The sequence below is a fragment of the Uloborus diversus genome, chromosome 6, assembly GCF_026930045.1.
Source record: "Uloborus diversus isolate 005 chromosome 6, Udiv.v.3.1, whole genome shotgun sequence".
NCBI lineage: Eukaryota > Metazoa > Arthropoda > Arachnida > Araneae > Uloboridae > Uloborus > Uloborus diversus.
In genome coordinates, this window is record NC_072736.1 from 134,317,734 (window position 1) to 134,343,815 (window position 26,082).

The following is a 26,082-nucleotide window of genomic DNA, read 5'->3' on the forward strand; positions in this document are numbered from 1 at the left end:
TGTGCTTTATGGATGTGTGTACTCATTCAATGAAGGGACAACGTTTACTTCAAATCCTCTCACTGAACAGTACTCTAATAACATTAATTTAGAGTATGCATTTCGTCTTGGCAGCGTTAGGATTAAAGAGGTTCTACTGTATTGTAAAATCTGCAAGATTTGCTTCATGAGTCACCAATCAAACAACTCTTGCAGGATTCACATATTGTCACGTCTACTCAGAGCAACAGTAGGATATCTTACTGTTATTTCCCGGGCTTAGATACCTTGCTGTTGCTCTGAGGCAACAATATGCTCTGAGGAATGTGCTTTTTCCTAATTTCAGTCAATGATCATTGTCATAAAATCTCTTATTATGTGAAATCTATAGTTAGATATTTGCGAAAGAATTATAACTATTACTTGAATGGTTCATTCCTTTGGGCTTTAGTTATAAGATTTCAATCCGAGTTAACTTCTATTTTCAATTTTAAATGCACTTTGCATCTCTTACATGATGAGTAAAACAATAGTAGATAAAAATAAACTGATCCCGGTTATCTTTTCAAGCTTTAAACTACGTTACATAGTTCATCATATATGTTTTACTTTTTCAGAACACTCCTTCAAGGATTGGTGGTGTGAATTTCGAAGTTTTAGCACTTGAAGCATTAGAACGTCATCGATTGGCGTTTGCTGACAGAAATGGAGATAGTTTTATTTTGAGGGATCCTGGATTTTATCACTGGAGACAGGGAGGCGAGGCTCACATCAATGATCCACTTAGCATTGCTAATTTACAGGTTTTAATTTATTTCATTTCTACATACTGTCTTACTATCAATCAGATGGAAAGGCGAACATCCCGCTTACAGTCCGAAATAGATGCATCTATTACTTTAAAGGGTTGCTGGTTTTTGCAGATGTGTGTTAGTCTCTAAATTAAGCAGAGTCACATCAAAATGAATGAAATATTCATATAATTTTTTCCTTCATTCGGATAGACTCGTCTAAGCTGGTAGTTTGCCTTTTCCATAGATATCGTGAGCAGACAGTGCGTTAATTATGTTTTTTTTTTATATATAATATTTTTTTTTTTTTTGAGTTTTAGTTAGAAAATTATTTTAGTAAACCAACAAATAGACTTTGATTTTTTTATGAGGGGGGGGGGGCTTTTTATGCTGGTTTTAGGTGTAGAAAAGGTTTTTTTTATTTTGGGAAGATGGAGTTCAATGCCTAGTTATGAAAATCAATTTGTAGCAAAATAAATATCAACAATTTTTTTTTAATAATAATATTAATAAAAATGAAATACAGCAACTCTAAAATCCACAAAATGTCAAAAGTCTGCATACAATGTGAGATGTAGTGTTTAGTAGAAATATTTGTTCAGAAGAACATTAGTTATATTATGTGTTAAAGTTGAAGAAATAATATTCATTTTCAAGAATTGATTTAAATATTTTATTTGTATAAATATACTATTTATTAAATCTTAAATGAGTTCTTTTTATCTTTTTGATTTTGGTTCTTGTATCTTTTCTCTAATATAGGAAGCTGTAAAAGTCAATTCTCAAAAGGCATATGATAAATACGTTGAAAGTACGATGAGTAGCTTAAAAGATTGCACCTTAAGAGGACAACTGAGCCTCAAGGTGTTTGCTAAGCCTTTACCGATCTATAAAATAGAACCTGCTAAGGAAATAGTGAAGCGATTTGTGACTGGTAAATTACTGTTATGGCTATGAATTTTCGTTTTATTTGTCTATGCTTTTATTTTTGAAAAATTATTTCAGAAAATTAATTTTAATTTGGTACTCAATTGAGGTATTAAGAGCTTAAAGGAAAATAATGTTTTGTGCCATTTGAATTAAAATCAGTTTTACATCACCGTGTAAAAGTGTTTTGTTGAAGTAATACAATAACCTCTCGCTACATCACTCTTCGTTGTATTGCTCATTCGGATATATCACCTTTTTTGTTTGTCTCCTAAAAATTTATGCTCAAAAAATGTTGCTTTATATTTGACATTACAGAAAAAAAAATGTTATTTCCCAAAAAGTACTTACTTTTTTTTAACCAATGAAAAAACTGACATATCTTTCATTCAATTAATTTATTGCAGTTTAAGCTATAACTTTCTATTTGGATTCCATTATAAAACAATACAAATATTTTGAATTATTATTTTTTAGATTAACAGAAAAATTGGTAGACTAATTTTCTTGGTTTTTGTTAAGAAAATTGTCTGAATATGATAATAAACAAAGCTTTTTGTACTTGCTTATGTTGATTAAATTGTTACTTTTTGTTATATTGCATTTTCGGATAAATGATGCTTTTTTTTATGTCTCCTGACAAGCATGATCTAACATTGGATTACTCTTCTTGGAATATCATGTTCTTGTAATTTTAACTCTATTAATTTCAAGTTTAGTTATATTGTAAATATAAATTCATTAACAACTGAAATATTTCTGACTTCTTAAAAAAAAGAGATTGACAAAAATAATTTTGACTATAAAAAGCAAAAATTATACCCTGTTCTTTGGAGTTAACAACATTAATTATTGCTTCGAAATGTGACCATCCTTCTGATGTTCCATTAACTACATAGGGTTATTACATTTCCAACAATTGCTTTCAGCTCATATGTAAAAAAATGGCAAGATTGAGATCAGAAGATCTCAATAAGTATGTTATGGTCCTGAAAAAGTACAAATGATAATTCTTCTGTCTGAGAAATGCTGGCCTAAGATGCTATGCATTACTCACTCTCTCTCAAAAAAAAAAAAAAAAAAAAAAAAAAAACAGGTTTTTCATCTTTGAGGAGCAAACATTGCACAATAATCTTTCCTGCTCAAGGCACAGATTTTATAAAGATAATTTTTTTTTATTCATAAGCAATAATATCTGTTTGATTTGTTATTGCTTGTACAGTACAAGTAACTAGTTTGTTTTTGCTGCATTGATACTGCAATAGCAGAGAAAAAACTTTTATAGAGTTCATTTATAATTGAAATTTTGTACCTACTCTGTTATAAGATTGGTCTAAGTTAGCAAAATAACTATAACATCCTCATGATAACTGAAGCTTCTAGCATCTTCTTGACCTGAAATATGTAATGTTGTCCAGAATCTTTTAGGCTGCTGCAAATAAAAGCTAAGTAAAAAGTAGCTACAAGGGGTAAAGGGTTATCGGTATAAGCAGGGCCTGATTAACGCATGGTCCAGTAGGTCCATGGAACTGGGCACCACAATTTTAGGGGCACCAAATATGGTAAATTTCTTTATTTCTTACCTTTTTTGGAAACTTCCACATAAAAAAATGTGCGGGTTTCCTTGTGAGAAGGGCACCAATTTTAGCCGACTTGGGCATCACTTTGGCTTGATCGGGCCCTGCGTATAAGCCTTAATTTTGTTCCTGTGCATTTGTTTTATCATGTATTATGTATATGTTAAATGCCTTGTTTCCATTTTTGATTTGTCACATTTTGTTTCTGTGAATGCAAATGGAAAAAAAAAGACTTGGTGTGGGTAAGATTTGTTATAATTGACGTTGTTTATATTTTAGGAGCAATGAGCTTAGGAAGTATTTCAATTGAAACACATGAAACTCTGGCAGTAGCAATGAATCGCATTGGTGGAAAATCTAACACTGGAGAGGGTGGAGAGAATTCGGAACGATTCAAGTCTCTTGACTTGAATAACAATAAAAGATCAGCCATCAAACAAGTAAGATATCTGTATAATTGCATACTTTGCGAAATTTCTGTAAAATTACTTTCTGTTTGTAAAACACATATTCTTTTAGACAGGGTTTGTACGGGTCATGGAAATCCTGGAAAGTCATGGAAAAAAATAACAGAATTTCAGACCTGGAAAAGTCATGGAAAATTGAAATTTTCATTGAAAGTCATGGAAATTTATTTCAAGTCATGGAAAAATGTCCTGGATAAAGAGAAAGGAACAGTAACTAAAGGAGCATTAGAAATCTTGAGTGATTTAACAGTATAGCACATAAAAGCTATTAAAAGTGGAAAATTGAACGATCCAAAAATCAAATCTGAATTTTGAAATCTCATTGCATCCACTTCTGTCGCAGCCGCTTGCCATTTTTTGCGATGTGATTTTACTGCCTGGACATCATTTATTTTGAATTTTCTGTTATTTTCAACACTTCTTATGTTTCATATGCTGTAGTAGCAAAATTTCACGTTCTTAGTTTTGCCACACCCACTCAAAAAAAGCAATTCAGTTGCATGCGAGTTCGATTCCATCACTTGTAAGAACTTTATTATTAAATTTTTCAGAGTTTATCTTAATTTGTTGAATGTTTTAGAAAATATAGATATTAAGTGAGGCGACAGAATACAGAAAAAGAGGAATTCGAATGCTCTAAAACAGTAGTGCCAAACATACGGCACGCAAAACTAATCCATGCGACCCACTGCTACGTTTAATGTCGGGAATTAAACATGTTCTGAAATTTCTATACCTATTAATTTATATGCATTTGAAAATGCAAATTTGTAAACAAAACAAATATACTTTTGAATCAGAAGATTGATTCATTACTGAATGGTTTTTTCAAAAACGATCTGGTTTGGAAACATAAAGAACTAAACTATGTGGCTTTACTTTAAAGAACCAAAATACTGTCAAGTTATGTGGATGATTAAAGACACTGTTGACACTAAAAGGTAACTTTTGAAGCAAATTTATTGAAACTTAATGATGACTCATTCAACCTTTGTCCCATTCAATATCATTCTGCCTGTTTTTTAAAAAAAATCATACATTTAAGCTTCATCATATTTCCTTCCCTGCATTTTTACTTTACTTAAATTTATATGATGAAGACAAATAAGAATAGTTCAGTTTTTTAAGTGTGCACTTATATTTTTTCCACAACGAGTAAGTGCTTCAATGAGGCTGTGGGACGTTTTGCTAATGCTCATTTCCAAATATTACCAAGTTTGAGATTAAATAGTGCTATTCTCTTCGTATAACGAGGTCATGAAAATTTTCATTGAAGTCATGAAAAAGTCTTGAAAAAGTCATGGAATTTTTTCATCAGAGTATGAACCCTGTTTAGAGTGTGGATAATGTGTTTAGAACTCAAAAGTGCGTTCCAATGCTCACCGGGAACCACATGAATTGTGTAATCATGGGAAAAAGGTAAATAAATAGGTTGAAAGAGCATAATTAACTTTACTCAATCGCACTCATCTCAACACTATTGAGACATAAGGTCTTAAAATAGGTTGAAAGAGCATAATTAACTTTACTCAATCGCACTCATCTCAACACTATTGAGACATAAGGTCTTAAAATCTTCCAAAATTTTAAGGAAAGTCATAAGTTTATTGCCACGCAACTTCACCATCTGCACATGGCAGGGCATCAATCTCCTAAGCATTTGAAAGATATCTTCCATTTCTCACCCAAACTCGCTAAATTTAGTGACTTTTTTAAAAAGTTCTGCAATTTTTTTGATTGCTTCTAATTTAGATCGTTTTCTCATTTTTTTCACTATTGCATGCTTTTCTGGTCTTCACAAAATACCAAAAGTAAATACTTTTACATTCTTCTGTATCTAATATAAAGAAAAAAGTATTGTTTTCATAAAAATTTTCGAATTTCGACAGATTTGCACATTTTTGTGTGCCGAGTCCATTTTGACTGTTTTTGGAAAATGTCTGTCCATCTGTCTGTCTGTGTGTGACCGGATCTTTGTGGCCCCCTCTGGAGCAAAAACTACTGCATGAAATAAAATTAAATTGGATACATATATGTGCCGCATGTGAATTATTGCCTATTAGTTTTTCGCTCGAAAGTTTTTCAAGGGAGCAATCAAACATTTTCTCCTTTATGTGTGTCTGCTATATCTCAGGTGTAACGGGCGAAATCAAACTAACCTGTTCCATATGTTGACCTTTACGGGTGCAAGTACTGATGTAATTTTGGTTAAAATAGCTCAAAAGGGTGCTCTAACGTTTTTTTCTCTATTCTTGTGACTGCTATGTCTTGGGAGATAATGGAAGGAATCAATCAAAAATTTATCGACAAGTACAGGGTACAAGAGCTGACTCTATTTTGGCTATTATCTCAAAAGGGGGTGGTGCAATCGAGTGTTCTTTGTTGTTCATTGCAAGTGCTATATCTCAAGAAGTAATGCTATGTTTTAGATGAAATTTGGAATTAACTTTGTTTATCAGTGTAATATGAAGCACTGAATATTTCTTTTTCATAGCAGAAGAACTTTGATCTAATTTTAAATTTGATAATACTGTTCATATTCTTCATTTTTGTAACATTATTCAAATACGTTACCGTTAAATTTAAACATATAAGTTATTCTTATGGGAATAAATTTGCACAATTTTGAAAATAATTTTAAATACTAATTTTTTGATAAAAATGGCACATACAGCTTTACAAAGTATTACACTCTGAAGAGAGAAAGAGAGAAGCATTAGTTTCAATGCGACAATAATCGACTTTCATTAATTTAGTTTTTTGTGAAAATTTTATCTTTTGTGAAAATGATAAGGAATAAAACAGTATTTTACAGATGCTTCATGGATGAAAAAATCAGAGTTCATTGTTTTATGCTTTTCAAGTCCCAAGTTTATCTTAAACATAGGGGGGAAAAACAGTAGGATTGTAGGAAATAAGAATAGTTTACCAGAAACATATGTATTTGCAAATACGGTGAATAGTTTTGGAAGTGCTTTTGATCTTCATTGAAGATATACAAGTGACTAAGATCAACCTAGCTGTGCCCAGAACCTGTTGTTATTCGTCACTTTTGCAATAGTACAGTCAAGCCCGCTTAATGGAATAGGCAATTTGCCAGGAAAAATTATTCTAATAAGCGGGATATTCCATTATCCGGGATAAAAATAACACACATCAACGGCGTAGTACATTGGAGTTTTATTACATTAAGCAGGATATTCTATTATCCGATATTCCATTAAGCGGGCTCGACTGTATTTGTATAACACATTAGGGTGCACCAGAGAGTTGCATGTATGAAATTTTCTCAAAACTTTCAAAAATGTTATGGGCTAAACATTCTCCAGAGACAGTAAACTTTTTGTACTATGTGAAACATAAATGTCAATTTTGCTTCCATGTTCTTTTCCACATATTTCTGTTTACTCTTGCTATTGTTTTTATTTTCCTATCTATGTTGATTGTATTTTTCCATCAATAGTTCATTCAAACACTTCAAAGAGCATAAATTCAATATACCTTCACAGTGTTTTTTTTTTAAATATTTTATTTCAACTAATTTGTGTTTATTTGAAATGTACAAAGAAATCTGTGTTTAAATTTTAGGTTGCATCAGGAAGATTTGGTGTAACTATAGGGTACCTTGCTAATGCTGATGAAATTCAGATTAAAATGGCTCAAGGAGCAAAACCAGGGGAAGGTGGTGAATTACCAGGACATAAAGTATGATATTTTTACTATTTTCATGTGCAGAGTCATTGGCAAAATGAGTTTTTGATTAATGAATATGTAATAAAATATTTTTGAGCTGCCATGTGATCTAAAAATAGCTGAACTTTTTAGTGATAGACTAAAATAAACGTAGTAATATGTTTCAAAGCTAAAATTTATTTAAAATAGGATTAATTTTACTCAATACAATGTTTTGAACGGTCAAAACATCCAAACATTTATCCATAGAGTTTTATATTCGGCTTTGGGAATGTTCTTTAGCACCTGCTGGAATAGCTGGAACATCATCGTAAAAAGCTACTTTTATTGCAGTTCTTTATTTCGGGAACAGAAAACGATCGTACAGTGATGATAGATGAGGCAAATACAGGGGATGATCAAAGACACAAATCTACTTTTTATTCCAGAAACTTAAAACACAAGGGATAACTCAACCTGATTCCTGAATCATCTGGTCTAATAAACTTCCTTGAAGAATTTCTAGGGAAAGAGCCAATATAGTAATGTATGGGTTTCCTGAAGGAAGCAGTATGGTTAACAACGCAAACTAATAACGTACTATGCACCAAATTTGCGGATTTTTCAACTGATTGGCTTGTAATGTAACAGGAAAAAAAAATTTTTGCTAGGAAAAAAAAAGCCGTTTTTAGGGAGGCTGTTTAGAGGGATCCCTTAATTGAGGGTAAGTTAACATCAAATTGCTGGAGGGAAATTCTGTTTCATCAAACTTGAACTTTTTCGAGAAGTGGTCAATTAGAGAGCATTTATTGCAGTATGAAATCGATGTGGTTATGTCAAAATAACCCATACTGTTTTTCTAGACTTTTCATATTAAAAAAAAAAAATATTTTTTTTCTTTTTAATTAAAATAACTAGTGCTAAAGAGCCAAATATTAAAAAGATATATTTGATAACTTAATTAAATAACAAAGAAGTATTTCTTACCTTAACAGGAATAAAATGCAATAATACACATTTATGCATTCACATCAACACATTATGGTTCTTATTTTCTTTCAGATGCAATCTATAGAGAAGAAAGTATTAAATTTGGGTTTTTGATTTTGGGTTTTTGAATTTTGACCGATTTACAGGTTTTTGGGGAGATTGTACCATTTTTGGAAAATGTATGTTTGTTTCTGTATGGCAAACTGAAAAAGAAATCCGAAATCAATGAATGTTTGGCAAATGAACAACTTTAATCTTAATTGGTGATGATTATTTTTTGAATCAATTGCTTCAAGGTGGTGTGGTATAATTTAACCCTTTATCTTTAAAACCAACTGCTTCATTTTAAAAGTTATGTAAGGATATAAACAAGAAATGATTTGAAAGAGATTAAATCTGCTGTGGGCAGGTAAACGGCAGTATCTGCAGAAATGAGTTTTTGATATATTTGAAGGAATGCACTTTTTAGATTCAATACTAACAATAGGGGAATGTTGTAATTTGATGTTTTTTTCATGCCTCATTTTCAGTGGAAACAAAATAAGCAAGCTTGTACAATAAACTAGCGTACAATAAAATAACCAAAAAAAAAAAAAAATAAATAAAATAAAATAAATAAATAAATAATATATATATATATATATATATATATATATATATATATTTAAAAAAAAATGTAGTTTCTGCCTTTTACCTTTCCTATGGCAGAAAAAGTCTCTTATTTGAGAATATTATTTAAAGTATTTTCTGTTTTATCATATTTTGTCACATTATAATATATATATATTTTAAATTAAGGTAACGGAAGAAATAGCTTCTACTCGACATTCAACACCAGGAGTGGGACTAATAAGCCCTCCACCACATCATGATATTTATTCTATTGAAGATTTATCTGAAGTAAATAGAATTTTACAATTTCAAAATTTGGTTATTTTTTAAAAATTTGTCATTTTTTAGAAGTGATACCATTAAAATGTGTGTCCTATTTTCCTGAGATGAATGAAAATATATATTATTTAGGGGGGGGGGAATCTCTGTATACAAACAAAGATTTACTGCTGTTTTGTTTTCAAGAGTTTGTATGTAAGGTGAGATTTTTTAAGATTCAAACCCCCTTCGAAAATTTTCAAAGCTACTCAGAAAAAAAATGTTTGCATTATAAATTTTCTGCTAAACGAAGGAATTTCATTATTATTATTATTTTCCAATTTGATTTGAAAAATAAAATTAACATTATTGAAAAATAGTACAAATTTTGTATCTGTAGCATTTATTTTTATTGTGCTTATTGCATACATCATTTCTTATAAATGACAATGCCGTAAAACAATCCCTTCAGGTTTTGAAAGCTTGTTGATAACCTTATCAGCATTCAAATGTATATATATCTATTAATGTTCATTAAATCCAGGTTATTCAGCCAATTGCTTCCTGTAGAATTGAATGCTTTAGACATGTTGTCAGCCCCCTTAAGCCCTTTTTTACGCCTTTCTTTTGCCCTTTTCTTCATTCTTTATACCTTCAGCCAGGGGCGGCATTTCAACATTTCATTTGGGGGGTCGAGTTTTTTGAATCTGAGTTCCCTTGAGAATGAAATAAAATGCATATTGGTTTACAGGATAAAATAGAAGGTTATTCAAATAATTAAAATTTTAATTACTACAGTTTTAACTTATTTTGTAATAAATTATATCACAAAATATTTTAATACTAGAGTTTTTACTTTTTAGAAAGTTTTAATGTAAGGTTTTCAGAATCCGGAAATCTTGTTACTTGATTCCATTAATGTGCAGTGTGGTACTTTTTGGCCAATACAATTGAAGATGAAAGTTTTTTTATCCCATTGTGCTCGGAAGATAATTTTCTAACCTCCTAACACACAAACTTTCACAATTAGCTGAGCTAATTGGAATAATTCAAAAACGGTTCAAGCTACAAAGTTATGATAGAAAACACATCGCCAAGATTTTTCTCCTTAAAACAACGCCAGCCACTTTGAAAATTGTGCTAGTCTTCGTTTTCCATCATTGAATAGTATAGTCGCTATTTGCAGAACAATTCCTCTTGCTTTTGTGCTATAACTTCTCTACATATTATAAAATGAAGTCTCCAAAAAGCGTCTGTGTGTTTGAACTCGCAAAACTCGAGAACCACCGGGCCGATTTTGCTGAAATTTTCTAAGTTTGTTCCTTTAAGTCCTGAGAAGGTTTGCAGACCAGTTCGAAAAAAATTCGATGAATAGTTCTTTTTTTTATTCCAATTCAGGCCCAATTTTCGCATAAATTCCTGAATATAGGGGTGAAAAATTACTCGCAAATAGTAATATTATATATCGTTGGAAAGGGAAGAATTTTCCGCGTTCTACGCAATTTGTTCCAATGCTCTAACTTAATTGCGGCGGGAGTTTTTTACGTTTTTAGCTCGAATTTGTTTAGGCTTAGCTGAAATTTAGGCACTACTTTCTTCATTGAATCCATCAATAAAAAGTGAAGGAATTGTCTCACAGTTTTCTTTTTAACAGCATTAAAAAGAGCTGCTTTTTTAACTCCAGATCTAACTCGACCTAAGGTCGAAAGTTTAACCCTCTATCTCCATTAGAAAAAAAGTTACAAGCGAATTAAATGAAGTTCAAAAATCTGTTCTCTATTCAAGTCTTTAACCATTTTATTTTGCGTTTCCACGGTAACGCTTTTTGAATCCATTGTTTATTTTCATCTTTCTCATTTTCAGTTCTTAAATTTATTTTATTTTGTGTTTCCATGGTTACGTCTTTTAAATCCATCTTTCTCATTTTATATTAATTTCTTAAAAGTATTTTAGAATCTGTCGTTATTGTTTGGAGAGAAAATTTTGCATGATGTTTTTTTTTCTTTCATTTAATCCTGGTTATTGAAGATACTTCACTTGACGCAATGTTTTTTTTTTTTTTCAAGGTAGACCGGGCAAAGCCGGGCAATGCAGCTAGTTTACTTATAATTGTAATATTTTATTCCTCTTTTTCAATAAAATGTCAATATAAATATTGAACTTATTGGACAGCAACACAGATAAAAAATTTATCATAAGATGTTGTTTTAATTTCGTCAGAAACTGAATCTATTATCTTATACAAAATATTAATTCAATTTTATGACTTTATATCATCATGTAGATTTTTGACACCTCTTCTAAATTCATTTGGATTTTTTTTTTGAAGATTGGTCCGCAGTAAGATTTTTTTTCATTTCACTCTTGGTTAAAATGTACATCAGCGCAAAAATTCCAAATTGTTTCAAATTTAGATTAAGCTGAAGCTTGGACAGTCCGAAAATTCAGGCTTGTGGATTAAAGATGTTTTGATAGAGTAAAGCATTTTTCAAAATCTTCACAGTACAAACAAAGCGAATAAAAACTCAAACAAAGTCATAGATGTTAAAGGGCATCAGCTTTACCACCATTGAAAGAGCCGCTTTCAAATGTTCAGATTTAACAAGGAGGGCTTTTACAGCTTTAAAACTCTTAGAGACCATCTTGTGTCACTCAGAGATGACTAAGTTAAAGAGCACCCAGAAAATGAATTTGTTGATGTGCGACTTTTTTCAAAAAAAGCATGTCTTTTGTAAGAGTTTTCTATGAAAGTATACAATGTATTGAGCTGGTGAAATGTGTTTCTAATAGAAGAAATTGGTGTTCACTCACTAACGTGACATACATTTGAAATATGAACGTAACAACTTATGCAAAATTCCAGTAAAATCGTGCAGCCCTCTCTGGATGCGTTATCATAGCACTGGGCACCCAAGTATGAAATATTCTACCTGCATGAGGAAAGTACCTCTTTAGTTGAAAAAAACTTGGATCCTCCACCAGCTTTTCGAAAAAGACTACAAATGATTCAAGATTTTTCAAGTTATCATTCAAATAGTGAATAATACTTGCTTGTGTCCGGAAATGTTTCAAGATTGATCAACTATTATGGAGAATCAGCTGGCGTTTTTTTCTTTTTTGGTTGTAATTTCCTTTTGCATATGATCAGTGATTTGCGATTTACATGAATTACATTTGCCCGTTTCTTATCATTCTGAGCCAAAAATTTGGGGGTGCAACTGCCCCTTCTCGCTCCCCCATTTGCCGCCCCTGCCTTCAGCATATTGAAAACTTAAGGTAATATTGTAGAAAAGCATTATTAGGCTTTGTTCCATGGAATTTGCCAGGAGTTCATTCAGAAGTCGATATCTTCTTTGCGGGACTACCGGAAAGCTGCCCTTGCAGCTCATGGAAAGTGTACTAAATATTGAAGTGTACCTCACCTCATGAGTGTATGCACACTTCAAAGTATCTTCTTTATCTTTATATACTAACTAGCAAAAATACCCGGCGTTGCCTGGGTTAGCAATAATTTTGAGAAACAATCGTTACTTGCATCTGTTTTCTGTTTTAAGTAAAAGAACTTAAAACACACCTTTTTGACGAGAATTTAAAATCTAGCTTCTCCCTTACTCATAAAACTAAAGTAGCAATAAGTAAAAAGAGCAAAATAGTATTCATTTAGAAACGAAAGCACAAAATTTAGGCGTATACAAATTTGAAGAATTTTTGAAACATGAAATTAAACTTCACATGTTTAAAAAGATTTATCAGTTAATACTTTTTTTTTTACATGGAGTCTTACCTTCTCTGTATGTCTATTGAAGAACGAACGGTTTAAAAAAAAAAATGTAGCCGCGCTCCCGTGATCTCCTTAAACTTGTTTTAGTTATTTTGGAAAATTTCAATTATTGTGGGTTCTTGGTGCGATTTAAAATGTTACCGAATTTGCGGGAATCGTTTTGGGATACCTTCGATAATGCTCCCCCTCCTTAGTTTGTAAAACGGTATGTTACTAATTTTTGTTAAAGAGATATTGCTAAGATCTCTTATCCATATGCTAAGATACTTTTGGTCATCATAAAATGGCGCTAAACAATTTCATCCGAAATGTTTCCAAAATAAGCAGTAAAATTTGGCGGTGGTTTGAATTTGTGCACAAAGTCACATTAATGGAAGTTTTTGTGCTGTTTATGGATTTGCCTAATTTAGTTGCTGGATTATTTTGCAGTAAAAAAAGTTTTTAAAGATTCTTTGATTGACGATATTTTGTTTACATGGTGAAAGCTGACAAACATTATTATGTAAAGTCAGACCAAACAACGTAAGTAGAAGCACAAATTTGTGCTTCTACTTACGTTGTTTGGTCTGACTTTACTATTCAGCACAAAGGTATTTATTTATCTTATTATTATGTAGTCTTTGACTTCAAAAACCGCGACAGTTGAAAAAACTGCCAAATGCATCCGCTACTGAAACCTTTCTGCATAAATTTTGGCGAGGTTTCTGCTGTTAGGTTGGATAATGATTAAAAAATCCAATCAGCACAAATAATAAAAAAACCCCATTAATTACACTAAAGTTCCATTTAAATGGAAAATAATCAACCAAATCTAGTTATTATTAGCCAATCTTGGGGGAAAACGTTACTTTAAGATTTGACTTGAGAAAAGCCTCAAACAGTCAGACGAAACACAAAAACATTCAACAATTCTAACTATGAACTGGGAGTTGAGATGATACACTAAATAATGAATTGGGTTGAGGAAAGCCTTCGAACATGGAACAAAAACAGCTCATAACTTGTTTTTCATACAACTTAGAACTTTCTAACAGATGCCATCTTCAGCAGAAAAATAAGCGCTTTAGATAGACACATAGTTTTAATATGTGCACGTAATTTTTCACCGTCATATTGGGCATTTATGCGAAAATTTGGACAAATTAGAATAAAAAAGGAACTATCAATCGGATTTTTTTCGAACTGGTCTACAAACCTCCCCAGTACCAAAAAGAACAAACGGTGCAAGTTTCAGCCAAATCTGCCGGGTAGTTTCTGAGATCTTAGGGAACAAATTTACCAAACTCCATTTTTATATATATAGATAATAAAGCTGAAAGTCTCTCTGTCCGGAGGATATCTGGATGTCTGGATCTCTGTGACGCGCATAGCGCCTAGACCGTTCGGCCAATTTTCATGAAATTTGGCACAAAGTTAGTTTGTAGCATGAGGGGTGTGCACCTCGAAGCGATTTTTCAAAAATTCGATGTGGTTCTTTTTCTATTCCGATTTTAAGAACAAAATTATCATAAGATGGATGAGTAAATTACCGTAACGTGGAACAATAACATGGGCATAAGCTAATTGGCGATAAAATTCACCATACATTATTTGTAAATATACAGGCAAACCAAAGACCTTTTAATTTTCTATTACGGGCAAAGCCGTGCGGGTACCACTAGTATGTAATATGATTGCAGTTATGCAGAATTCACATTGACTAAAAGATTTGTGCATCTATTGCTTTGCTCCACATTTTCTTGAATATTGTATTTTTCGTCTTTTTTCTTTTTTAAAAATAATTTCGAAATATTCAAACAAACTGTGATCGAGATTAATACTTCAACCATAATTTATGGAAACAATACCATCACAACATGAAACATGCTCATGAAAATCATTATTTGCAAACTTTTCCACTTTTATGCACATCACTTTTTTTTTGTCCCATCTTCCATCGTATAGTAATAAACATTTAGATTTGTGAAAGTTATGCACCCAAACTTGCTGACTTTTGTTTTAAAATGTTTTTATCTGTTCATTTGATTTACCATATTCAATGGTGTTTCGTTTTCTCTAATTTCTTTCGCAATTTCAGTTAATTTATGATTTGAAGTGTGCAAATCCAACATCCCGAATATCTGTTAAACTTGTATCAGAAGTAGGTGTGGGAATTGTATCTTCTGGTGTTGCCAAGGTATGTTTTTTTTTTTTAAATCTTTAATTTGATATTTAATTTGAATTTATTGAAAAATATTGCTTAAAATGTATTGAAATATATCTATAATTTAATTTGCTGTTTGACTTGTAAGTTCAAAGCATGTTTCCTTGAGTATAAACTGAAATTAAACGTTGTCATTTGTGTATTACACAAATATGCAACACTGATGCATATATCCTGTGTCATTATTTCTAAAAAAATTATTTTCACATATGTTTTTTATATCAAAGAATAAATTTTGACTAGAGATAGTCAAAACAGTTTTCTTCAAATTCAAAACAGTTTATAATAAGTTTTTTTATTATAATGCATTGTGGGTAGGGAATGTAGTAATTAGGTTAAGGGGGTTGGCCTCTTATGCTTTTGGTCATGTTTTCTGATCTCGGCTGTCGAAGTGGACAGCAGGTGTAATTTTGGGACGCAAAAAGTCGTCAGTGCCATGTCATTTGATTATGCAGCATAGTAAAGAATCTTTGAATGTCTATTTGGCTCCAACAATCTCAATCAAATTGAACTCCTAAGTGCAGTTTTGCACGGTGAGAGCCCAGGTACATGCCATTTGGTGGGAATTCTCTGTGCCATTGTGCGCCTTAATGGTTGTACATTAAAGACTGCATTGCATACCAGGTATCTCACTAAATCAGCGAAACGGTAAGGTCGCTTACACAGCCAGAAAAGGAGAAAAAGAGGAAAAGAAAAACGTTTTAAAATTTATTTAAAAGTATGTTGTTCTAGCATGTTGTGATTACTTTGCAAAGTTAACCCTCATATGTGTAAAAGTTTGCAGATTTTGTGTGGACAATCTATGTCTTATATCCCATTAAGCTAAGGTTTCTGAGATTTTTCATTGGTGTCGATGTTCTAAAAAGTTTTTTTTTATACCTGTATGCTGTTTGTTAGTTTTATGCACAGCACAAACATAAAGGTTTTACTGTGTTTTCAAAATATTTTTAGGGTAAAGCTGAGCATATCACAATATCAGGTCATGATGGTGGGACTGGTGCAAGTAGTTGGACTGGTATTAAGGGTGCTGGATTACCATGGGAACTAGGAATTGCGGAAACTCATCAAACTCTTGTGTTGAACAATCTCCGCTCTCGAGTTGTTTTACAGGCAGATGGGCAGCTTAGAACTGGTTTGTATTTTATCACTCTCTCTCTCTCTGTTTTTGAATTTCTTACCAATATTTTATTTATTTTTTTTTCATAAATTTCATTATTTTCTCGCATTTGATTTTTGCTGTGGTTGAAATTTTGTATTTACACTTAAGAGCAGATTTTCTGCTGTAGACACATCAACTGTTGCTTAAGTTACCCTTAACTTGTAAACATAAATAAATAAAGAAATAAGGAACAAACACTTATTATATTCAAAAGGAAAAAAAAAATTAGAAAAATAAGCATCCATGATGCCACACAGACAGACGTACAGATACACAAATACATTAAACTTATAACTCCCTTTCTTTTTACTTTTAAATTTGAAATTTAAAAAAATGTGAAAAAATTGCTTTTGTAAAATTGTTTTCCCCTCCCCCCCTTTTTATGGTAGGGAAATAAATACCATGAAAAAGAAAAACTAATTTTAATTCAAGATTTAATTTGATGTATTCATTTGTTCAAATTACTGAGGTATGTTTCAGGTAATTTCAATTTGTTCTTGCTGACAAATGTAAATTGGTGTTGATTTTAAAAGTAATGATTATGAAACCTTCATGTTAGTTAAAACATAATAAAGATAATAATCTCTTTCATTAGGTTAACCTTTTTCTTGCGTCATTTAAAACTATTTATATATGGTCAACAGTATATATAAGTAGTGTTACACAAAATGTGTTTACACATGATGAGCTAAGGGAAACAGTGAGGAAACGTTTCACACGCAAATGTAAATTCAACAGAAATCTGCAGATTAATACAAAATTTGTTTTATTAATAGCTGAATTTATGTTTTCAACTGCTTTGTTTTCTGCAGTTGAAGCAAAGATAATTGTTTTAGTTTAAGAGCTTTTCTTTTTTTTTTCAGGGTTCGATGTTGTAGTTGCTGCTCTTTTAGGAGCCGATGAATTTGGATTTTCAACAGCGCCCCTTATTTCACTTGGTTGCACAATGATGAGGAAATGTCATTTAAATACTTGTCCTGTAGGAATTGCAACTCAGGTTGTATTGAATTTCAATCTTCCAAATAAGGGAAACCCCCCCCCCTAAAAATGTGATATTTATTTTAAAAAAGAAAAAAAAAAAGAGAGAGGAAAAACTCATTGAAAATTCAAATCTTTATTTTTCTTATAACTATTGTTTGTTTTATTGATAAATTAGAACTTTAGTGCATTACTGTTTACTAAAGAAAAGAATAATTTCAATAATTAATGCTTATTATGTGAATGTAGTTCCCTGAATTACAAAAAGCCTCTATAAACACTTTTTTGAAAATAGTTTTGAATAGTAGCCCTGAGTAATTGTATGCTTTGAGAAACATTGTACAGTGAAGCACCGTTTGTACGTTTCTCTTTTATACGTTTTTATCAATTATAAGTTTTTAAAATTGGTCCCTGCAAAGTTTTATACACATTAACCTATACCTATTATATGTTTTTTCGTTTGTACGCTTTTTTCATACAGCCCCTTCAAAAACGTATAAACAGTGCTTCACTGTATTTGCAATATTCTAACAATTTTCTTTCTTGTTACTTTACATACAGGATCCAGAGTTACGTAAAAAGTTTGCTGGCCAACCTGAGCATGTTGTGAACTATTTTTTCTTTTTAGCAGAAGAGGTAAATCACTTAAAGTTGTGCAGAATATTTTTAAGTGTAATACTTGTTTACTAATTCACAAGAATTGTTGAAATTTAACAGCCTTTTTTTTCTTCTTCCACTGTCCAAAGTCCAAATTATACCTAATAGAATTGAAAACTTAAAATTCTCTTTGTAGAATATTCAATAAAATTTTTATTAAATAAATCAAATTTTCCACCTTACTTTTTTTTTTTTAACTGTACCTTTAATGAACTGAAACTCTATTAACTGTAATACGTACCACATTATTGTTAATGTGTGACATTAGAACATGTCTCCTTATAAATAACAAACTGTGAGCAGTTGCTTTTTGAAATTTGTTATATTCCCCTTTCATCTGAAAGTAATCTCTTTAATTGAACTCCGGAACATGATTTGTGAATTAAAAAAAAAAAAAAAATCATTGAAGATTTGTGAGCATACATAGGATAGTTATATCATAAATTACTTGTTAAAATATGTAATTAATATAAAACTCCTAAATATTGTGTTTTTTTGCTTAAAAAGTACAATATAATCACCCACTAAACCTACAATTTATGTTTCATCAACCTGGGTGCAGAAAATAAACAAGATCGCAGTCTCAAGCCTTTCTATGGTTTAATAAACTGGCTGTAAGTTGTACTGAACAGACATATGTACATACATGTGTGACCTAACTTGATTAACCCCTTAACCTACAACTACCTTTGGAGAACTTGGTTTTGTGTTCTGCCCATGCTCATAATATTTACATTTTGGCTGACCAATATACGGGCCAGGTTTGTGATAACCAGTTTGACCTGAATACAAGTGAAATCATATGTCTCACAGTAAGTTGTGGGTTAAGGGGTTAATAGAGCACTTTATACATAATGGTATTTCAATGTAGACTGGTTTAAAGTTCTTATTCTATTTAATGCAAGAGTCTTTGTTTTTTTGTTATCATTTTTAAAAACTGCTCTTTATACCAAGCGTTCATTATGAAGGATTTTTATTTCATGTCTCATATCTTTTTTCCATTAAAATGTTCTGGAGGAATTGTTTATTTGCCATTGTGTGACAAAACTAAATTTCAGTAAATTTTGCTTTCAAATAAATACTTACCTGTAGTCAATAAACTTTTTCTTTACATTTTTGTGTATCATGTGGATGAAATTTCTTTGGATTGTTTCTCCTGCATCAATATTCTATTCTGTTTCTGAAATGAGAAAGGAAAGTATGAGAAAGGGAGGTATGTGGAAATAACATGGAAGCATTAACTTTTATGCTCATATAGGATCGCATATGGTTATTACAACCTGCAATAAATATGAGTGTTGTCCTTTTTTTGCAATGAAATAGCTTACCTAACTTGGGTAATTACTTTCAAAGAAATTGAAGAATGTTCTGAAATTCAATGAGTAGCAAAAGCTAAAAAATACAGCAAATTTAAAAATTTGTTTTTATACTGATTCAACAGTATTATTAAAACATTTCATATTTTAAAATTAAATTTTTTTACCTAATAAAAATTATCTGTTTTAGAAATCACTTCTTATAATTTCTTTTGTTTTTTTAATTAAAAATTAAGATAGGAAAAATATGACAAATTTCTTGATTGTAAAGCCTATTAAATCTTTTAATATGAAACTTTTATGTAATTTACTTAGGTTAGAGAATATATGGCTCAGCTTCATGTGAGAAAATTTCAAGATCTTATTGGACGAACAGATTTTCTAAAAGTTCGTAAAAACGAAAAGAATAAGAAGGTGAATCTTTTGGATTTTACTGCTCTTTTGAACAGTGTTTCTCCTGCAAGAACGAGATCAGCATCTTTAATTGGCGGAAGTGTTCCTCAAGACTTTGAACTGAATAAAAGGCTTGTATGTTATTAAAATGGTCTAAAATTTGATTTTCCTTTATATTTGTAACTTTGTTTTGATTTAAGGTTTGATAGCTGAGGGAAACGGAAATTTTGAGTGAATTTTTCAATTAAAACTTCAAAGTGCAAAATCAAACTACAGTAAACTCCGGATTGTTTTATTATTCGCTTTTAGCTTTTATAAATATATTTTACATTCAGTGTTTGTAGATGGAATCTAACAATGTTTTTAGCTATAGTTTAAATGTATGTGGAAGAGTTTTTCATATATTTTAGCTATTATATACCCTAATATTGTTTTTTTCCTATTATTCGGATTATTTATTTGGACCTATTATTCGAACAAGGGTGTCCATATGCAAAATATTAAGGGGGGGGGGCTCAAAAATTTTCCCCATTGTTTAGCGGAATATTTTCTCCATGGAAACCGATTTCAGTACAGATTAAAGATATTGAAATTTGAAATTTTTAATAATTTATTCACCAATGGCTAGAAAAGAAATTTTTATACATTTTTGCAAAGAAAAAAGCACTAAAAGCAAGGAAGTTCTCATTTCTAAGGGTATATAGGGAGGCAAGGGCTTGAGCCCCCCCTTGCCTCCTTATATGGGCGCCCTTGTATTTGGATCCGTGGTTTCTATGCCACCCAATTCCACCAGCAGTTTACTGTATTGCCATTTCAAAATAAATAAAAATTTAAAAAAAAATGAATAAAATAAGGAAAATAAAGAAAAAAAATCTTTTTTAGTGTATATTTTCTTGGTATTGTGTTGAGTCTATTATTTATTTTTGTGACGCGAACAAAGCATTTGAAGCAAGTCATTTTCTGCATTAGTCTCTTCTTTCTTATGTAATTTTTGCCATTAAATTAAATTTAGTTTTTAAATTCTGGTGTTAATTTACAGGATGAAATATTGATTGAAAAATGGGAACAAAGTTGGTATGATGCAGAACATATGCCAAAGAACCTCAGTTTTGATGTAGACATAACAAACCAGGATCGTACATTTGGGACAACTTTAAGTTTTCACATAGCTAAGTAAGTTTCCAAACTGAAAAAAAAAAAAAAGGTATCTGCTTTGTTATATTATTTCCCCTTTTAAATTAAACTGGTTGCTTTAAAATACAGTGAAACACCGTTTATACATTTTTGAAAGGACTGTATGAAAAAAGCGTAGAAAGGAAAAAACGTATAATAGATATACGTTAATGTGTATTGAACTCTGCAGGGACCAATTTAAAAAAAGAAATGGGTCATTCCATAGAAATGTCAACCTCAACCTCAGAAATTTTTTTCCACAAAGCCTTAATTGTGACCTATCATTTCATTCAACATACTTTCTAGTATATAAATCCAGTAACAGTTTGCAAAAATTTCCTTCGGTGTTTTTCTTCTGGCTCTAAACGTGCTAGGTTGTAGAAAAGTCTTAGCATGTGCAAAAATTGCGTCTACGTTTTCTTGTGTAATGTAAAAATTTTTGCAAATTTTTAAAAGAACTATGTTTATTCTAAATTATTAGATGTTGACCCAATAAAATTGACTGTTCTTTTTGCACACATTATAAGATAAGTATTTTAATTAGTTTGGTTATTTCGCTGAAAATATTTACGTTACGTTAGTCACGAAAATGTACTATTTTCTGCTTAAAAACGAAACCAGATGATTGAACCAAACAGCACTTTTTATTTTCTTACATCAGTGTCATATCTACTTAAAAAGTGCAAAATATTTATTTTAGTATTAGTAGATATAAAATAATTAGTGTGACTAACGTAACATTTGAGCTGTGACTAACGCAACATTTTAAAAATGACTGCTAATATTTAAATCTTATTTAATTTAATGTACATTTTCATGAACAGTTTTGAATATGTAGGCATTCTATATTGATTAAAAATTTAATGGGTGAAAAATATCAGTAATATTACATTGTAGATCTCCTGTTTACTTAGAAAAATACTTTTTAAAAGTCTTTAAAAAGATGCTTCCAATTTAAAGAATTATTTAAAAAAAAATCTGAGTAAAGCAAAATGAGTACTTTGCTGAATGTGCATTCAACACAAGAATCCAAGCCTAAAAATTCAGATAATAGAAATACAGTCTTAACAAAGGAGAACGTTTCTATTTTTTAGAAAATACATCTCCACCTATTAAAATGAAGTAATGGCTGCTCGTTGGAAAACATTTGAAGATGTTACATGATACAGTGACAATAAGCACTGCTGCCATATATTTCAGAAAATGCAAGAATGATCATTTAGAAATTCAAGCATTTGCGGTGATATCTGGAGTTGAAATGCATTCTGCAAAAACGTTCGAATATTTTTTTTTGTTTTCAATATTACATTTTAATTCAAAAGGATGCACAACACTATTTGTTCGATGATTCAGTAAACTCTTAAAATTAATATGCCATTGAAAAGTACTAGGAGCTTCTTATGTCAATAACTAGTATATCTGCAGAATACAAGAATTCGATGAAACTATCGACTTGCATAAGGTTAATTTTTAAAAGAGAGATATTTAAGATTTAACTAGCCCAAAATGATGTTATTCAGTTTGTAAAAGCAGTTTTTTTTTATTTGTTTATTTTTTTTTGCACATTCAAATTGAGTTAATTGAACTAAATACTTCCATTCAATTTCTTACACTAATATAGAAAAAAAGTAAAAAAAGAACCATAAATGCAACTCAAAGAAGTTTCCTAAAAGGTGTAAAAGTAATATAAGAGCAAGAGATTAACTACAAAAGGATTTTTATATGCATTCATTGCTTGTTATTCGATGGTTACGTTAGTCACACGCAGTTTCTCGTAAAAGTACCATTAAGGGCCAAAAAAGCTTCATCTGTAATAAATCTGTAGTACATTTTAAAAATAGATTGTTTACCTCTTACAAATATATCGGCCAATTTTAAATTGTTACGTTAGTCATGATGCCTTTTTTGGTGAAAAAACACCTGCCAGCGCTTATTTTGCTTCAAATTCTTGGTAGAAATGTAAAATAGTCACCTTGTACATTTTAAATCTGCATATTAAACCAAAACACATTTATTTTTACTCCCGGTGTAAGTAAAAAGAGTTTGAAAATCTGCTGCGAATGTTACGTTAGTCACTATGGAATGACCCAAATGTATAAACGGTGCTTCACTGTACCATAATAAGTGGAATTAATTTGTTAAAGAGTTTTTTTAAGTAGTAAACATTTATTTCAATGCATTTCTTGAATCTGAATTGCAACATTTTTTGATAATTTAATCATTTGATATTGACATTAAATATTTTTTTATTCACCCATTGGGCTATTTGGACAAAGTTCTATGACTTTAAATGAAGTGACCTTCAATGACATAGCAATTGAGAAAAACTTGCTATATCCATATTTTACTTTAAAGTTTTTGACACATTCTTTTAAAATTTGGCACTTTTTCACTTCGAAACTGGTTATAAGTATTAGAAAATACATATTGAAACCTGATTGGTGGTACACAACTGTGTTTATAATATTCAGGTGCCAAAACAAAACTCATCTCACCCAAATTTGTTAAAATGGATTATAGCAAGTTTTAAAACGTCACTACTCAATTATTATCAATAGTTATGTGTAATTTATCAGAAGAAGCATTAAAATATTTGTCAAGATTAAGTTGCTAAAATTATGCTTTTGAAAATAAATGAAGAAAGAAAATACAGAAAATTATTTTTTGTCTATTAAATTAGCTCATTAAAATTATACTGAAAATTATATAATGTTTATATTGTCGGCAGCATGCTAAATTAACGAAAGTGAAAATTGACACTTTTGAGGAGAGCCAAAACATTTTTTCCCCCACCGAATGCGTTTAGTTATTTTCAATGTTTTAATTTTATAGATAACTTTAAGTGTAAAGCTATCCCTTGACGTAGTTATAGCCAATAGGTAACCCTTTTTGAGTACTACAATAAACCATCGAATTTGAAAAACACAAGTCGCGATTTCTCACGTTCGTAAGTTTAGCATGGTGCCGACAATATGATGACTTTATATTATGATGTGTTTCTTCTATTTGGCAGCAAGTTTATATTAAATTCAATGTATCTTTTTCGTTTTCAGGAAACATGGAGATTCTGGACTGTCACCGGGTTTTATTCAAATCAATGTTAAAGGTTCAGCTGGACAAAGTTTTTGTGCATTCCTCATACGAGGAATATCCGTTTCTTTAGAAGGTGATGCAAACGATTGCGTTGCAAAGGTTAGTTTTATTTAGTTATAGTTAGTTTTAACTAACTATATGTAATTGTGAAAGTTCTATGTCTCATACAAGTTTTAGATTTACAGTATCAATTTTAAAAACGTTTGAAGATGACCCATGTCAAAAAGTGGACTTAATGGGGAAGATGGAACTTGTTAAGTTGTAAATTTGCATGAAACTGAGTGTCATTAAATGCATTTTTTATTTTTATTTGCAAAATTATTGTTTTTTTAAGCTAGTTTTTGCACAAAATTATAATCTGTGTATGTTTATTTTTCACTTTTTTATATTTTTGTAAATTCTTAACTTTACAAAAATGTAGAGCTGCCAACTGCTACGAAAAAAGCGTAGTTTCTACGAATGATGCCTTGAACTACGACGCTACGAGAACAAGTCCAAAGCCAACGATTTTCCTTTTTTTCTTTGTAATCATGGGAAAATTTTCAATTATTACAGATAATATCCAGATAATATTACTTTTCTTAAAAAAATTTAGATGTCTGTTTAAAAATAAGCAAAATAATCTCACCACAAAAAAAAAAAAAAAAAAAAAAAAAAAAAGAAAAAAAAAAAAAAATATTGATTATTTGTATTTTTTTCAAAATAAAATGTTACTTGTCCAGGAGAGAGGAAAAGCTTTTTCCTGGCTTGCATGTAAAGGAGGGGATGGGCGCTCTTTTAACCCTGCTAAAAATTGAAAACAATGTTTTTATCACGAGTTACGTTCATATGGCTCGATGTGGAATAGGCTTCAAATAGAATGCACTAATGAACGGAAAATCTCTTCTTTTTGGACTTACGTCAGTCTGGCTCTGAAGTACAGAATTTAAACATAAATTATTATTGTGTATGTTGCATTCGTAATTAAATGTTCCGTTATCTCAATGGTATCAATATATATGTATATGCCAGAGATATTCAAGTGTGCCATGAAAAAATTCTAATTCTTCTTAAGTGGGCTCCGAACAGAAAAAGTTTGAGAACCCCTGCCGTAGACAGTTGAATCTCTTCAATGTGAAATATAGCTAGACATGAAATACTAGTTTGGTCCTGTGAGTTAACAATCACTTAATAATTTATTGCATAAAATAAAATTCAAATAACATAAAAAAAATATCATGGTACCTTGAATTTTGTGTTAACTAAGTTCGACTGTACAAAAGACAAAGTACATTAAATTTGAGCTACTAAAATTTATATTAGTATTCCGTTTAAAGTTTATTGTTCTTTATTGTTAAGTTTTTAAATTTTGTTATTCATGACCTAAATATTATTAATTTTACAGTAAAAAATACTTTTCATTATTATTATTATATTGATACATTTTTTTAAAAATTGAAATAGGGTCTTACTGGTGGAGAGGTTATTTTGTATCCTCCCAAGGATATGCCCTCTGACTTTAGATCTGAGTTAAATGTGATTGCTGGTAATGCTTGTTTATATGGAGCAACATCTGGTAAAGCATTCTTCAGAGGCATAGTTGCTGAGAGATTTGCTGTTCGAAATTCTGGTGCATGGGCTATCAATGAGGTGAGTTGCTGCTAAGAGTGGAAATTTAGCAGAAGTTCTAAAACATAGCAAAGGGTATTTATTCTTCAGTGGTAAAGTGCAGTATCTACACATTTTCCATTTTCATTTTTTTGCATTTTCGTCATCTATTGTACTCAGAAGCGTGCACAGAAATTTTGGGGTCTGTTACAAATGACTTTTATCGGCCCCCTCCATTAGGATGATTCAAAAATAAATGTAAACAGAAAGTTTCTCCTAGATACCAGGACACCCCTCAGTATTTTTAGACTTGTGGATGGCAATATACTGGAAGAATTTTAACTTGCTATTTCAACTAAAAGAGGGTGCTCAACCCCCTCCCCCAAACTTCATAAGTATGGGGAGGGGGGTTAAAAAAACATTGAAATGAAAAAAGAACGCTATATATTATAATATACACGAGTATTAT

The 26,082-nt window shown here is 30.8% G+C and overlaps 1 protein-coding gene across 1 annotated transcript in view; it reads left to right on the top strand.

Moving 5' to 3' along the window:
* Window positions 1-26,082, top strand: part of LOC129224565 (uncharacterized) — a 285,185-nt gene that overhangs the window by 46,315 nt on the left and 212,788 nt on the right. The window contains exons 17-29 of the mRNA XM_054859042.1: window positions 597-782; window positions 1,533-1,704; window positions 3,554-3,714; window positions 7,330-7,446; window positions 9,202-9,303; window positions 15,132-15,230; window positions 16,209-16,389; window positions 17,280-17,413; window positions 17,956-18,030; window positions 19,683-19,895; window positions 20,800-20,933; window positions 23,987-24,125; window positions 25,470-25,655. Coding sequence (XP_054715017.1) covers window positions 597-782; window positions 1,533-1,704; window positions 3,554-3,714; window positions 7,330-7,446; window positions 9,202-9,303; window positions 15,132-15,230; window positions 16,209-16,389; window positions 17,280-17,413; window positions 17,956-18,030; window positions 19,683-19,895; window positions 20,800-20,933; window positions 23,987-24,125; window positions 25,470-25,655 — 1,899 coding nt within the window. The remainder of the gene's footprint in view (window positions 1-596; window positions 783-1,532; window positions 1,705-3,553; window positions 3,715-7,329; window positions 7,447-9,201; window positions 9,304-15,131; window positions 15,231-16,208; window positions 16,390-17,279; window positions 17,414-17,955; window positions 18,031-19,682; window positions 19,896-20,799; window positions 20,934-23,986; window positions 24,126-25,469; window positions 25,656-26,082) is intronic.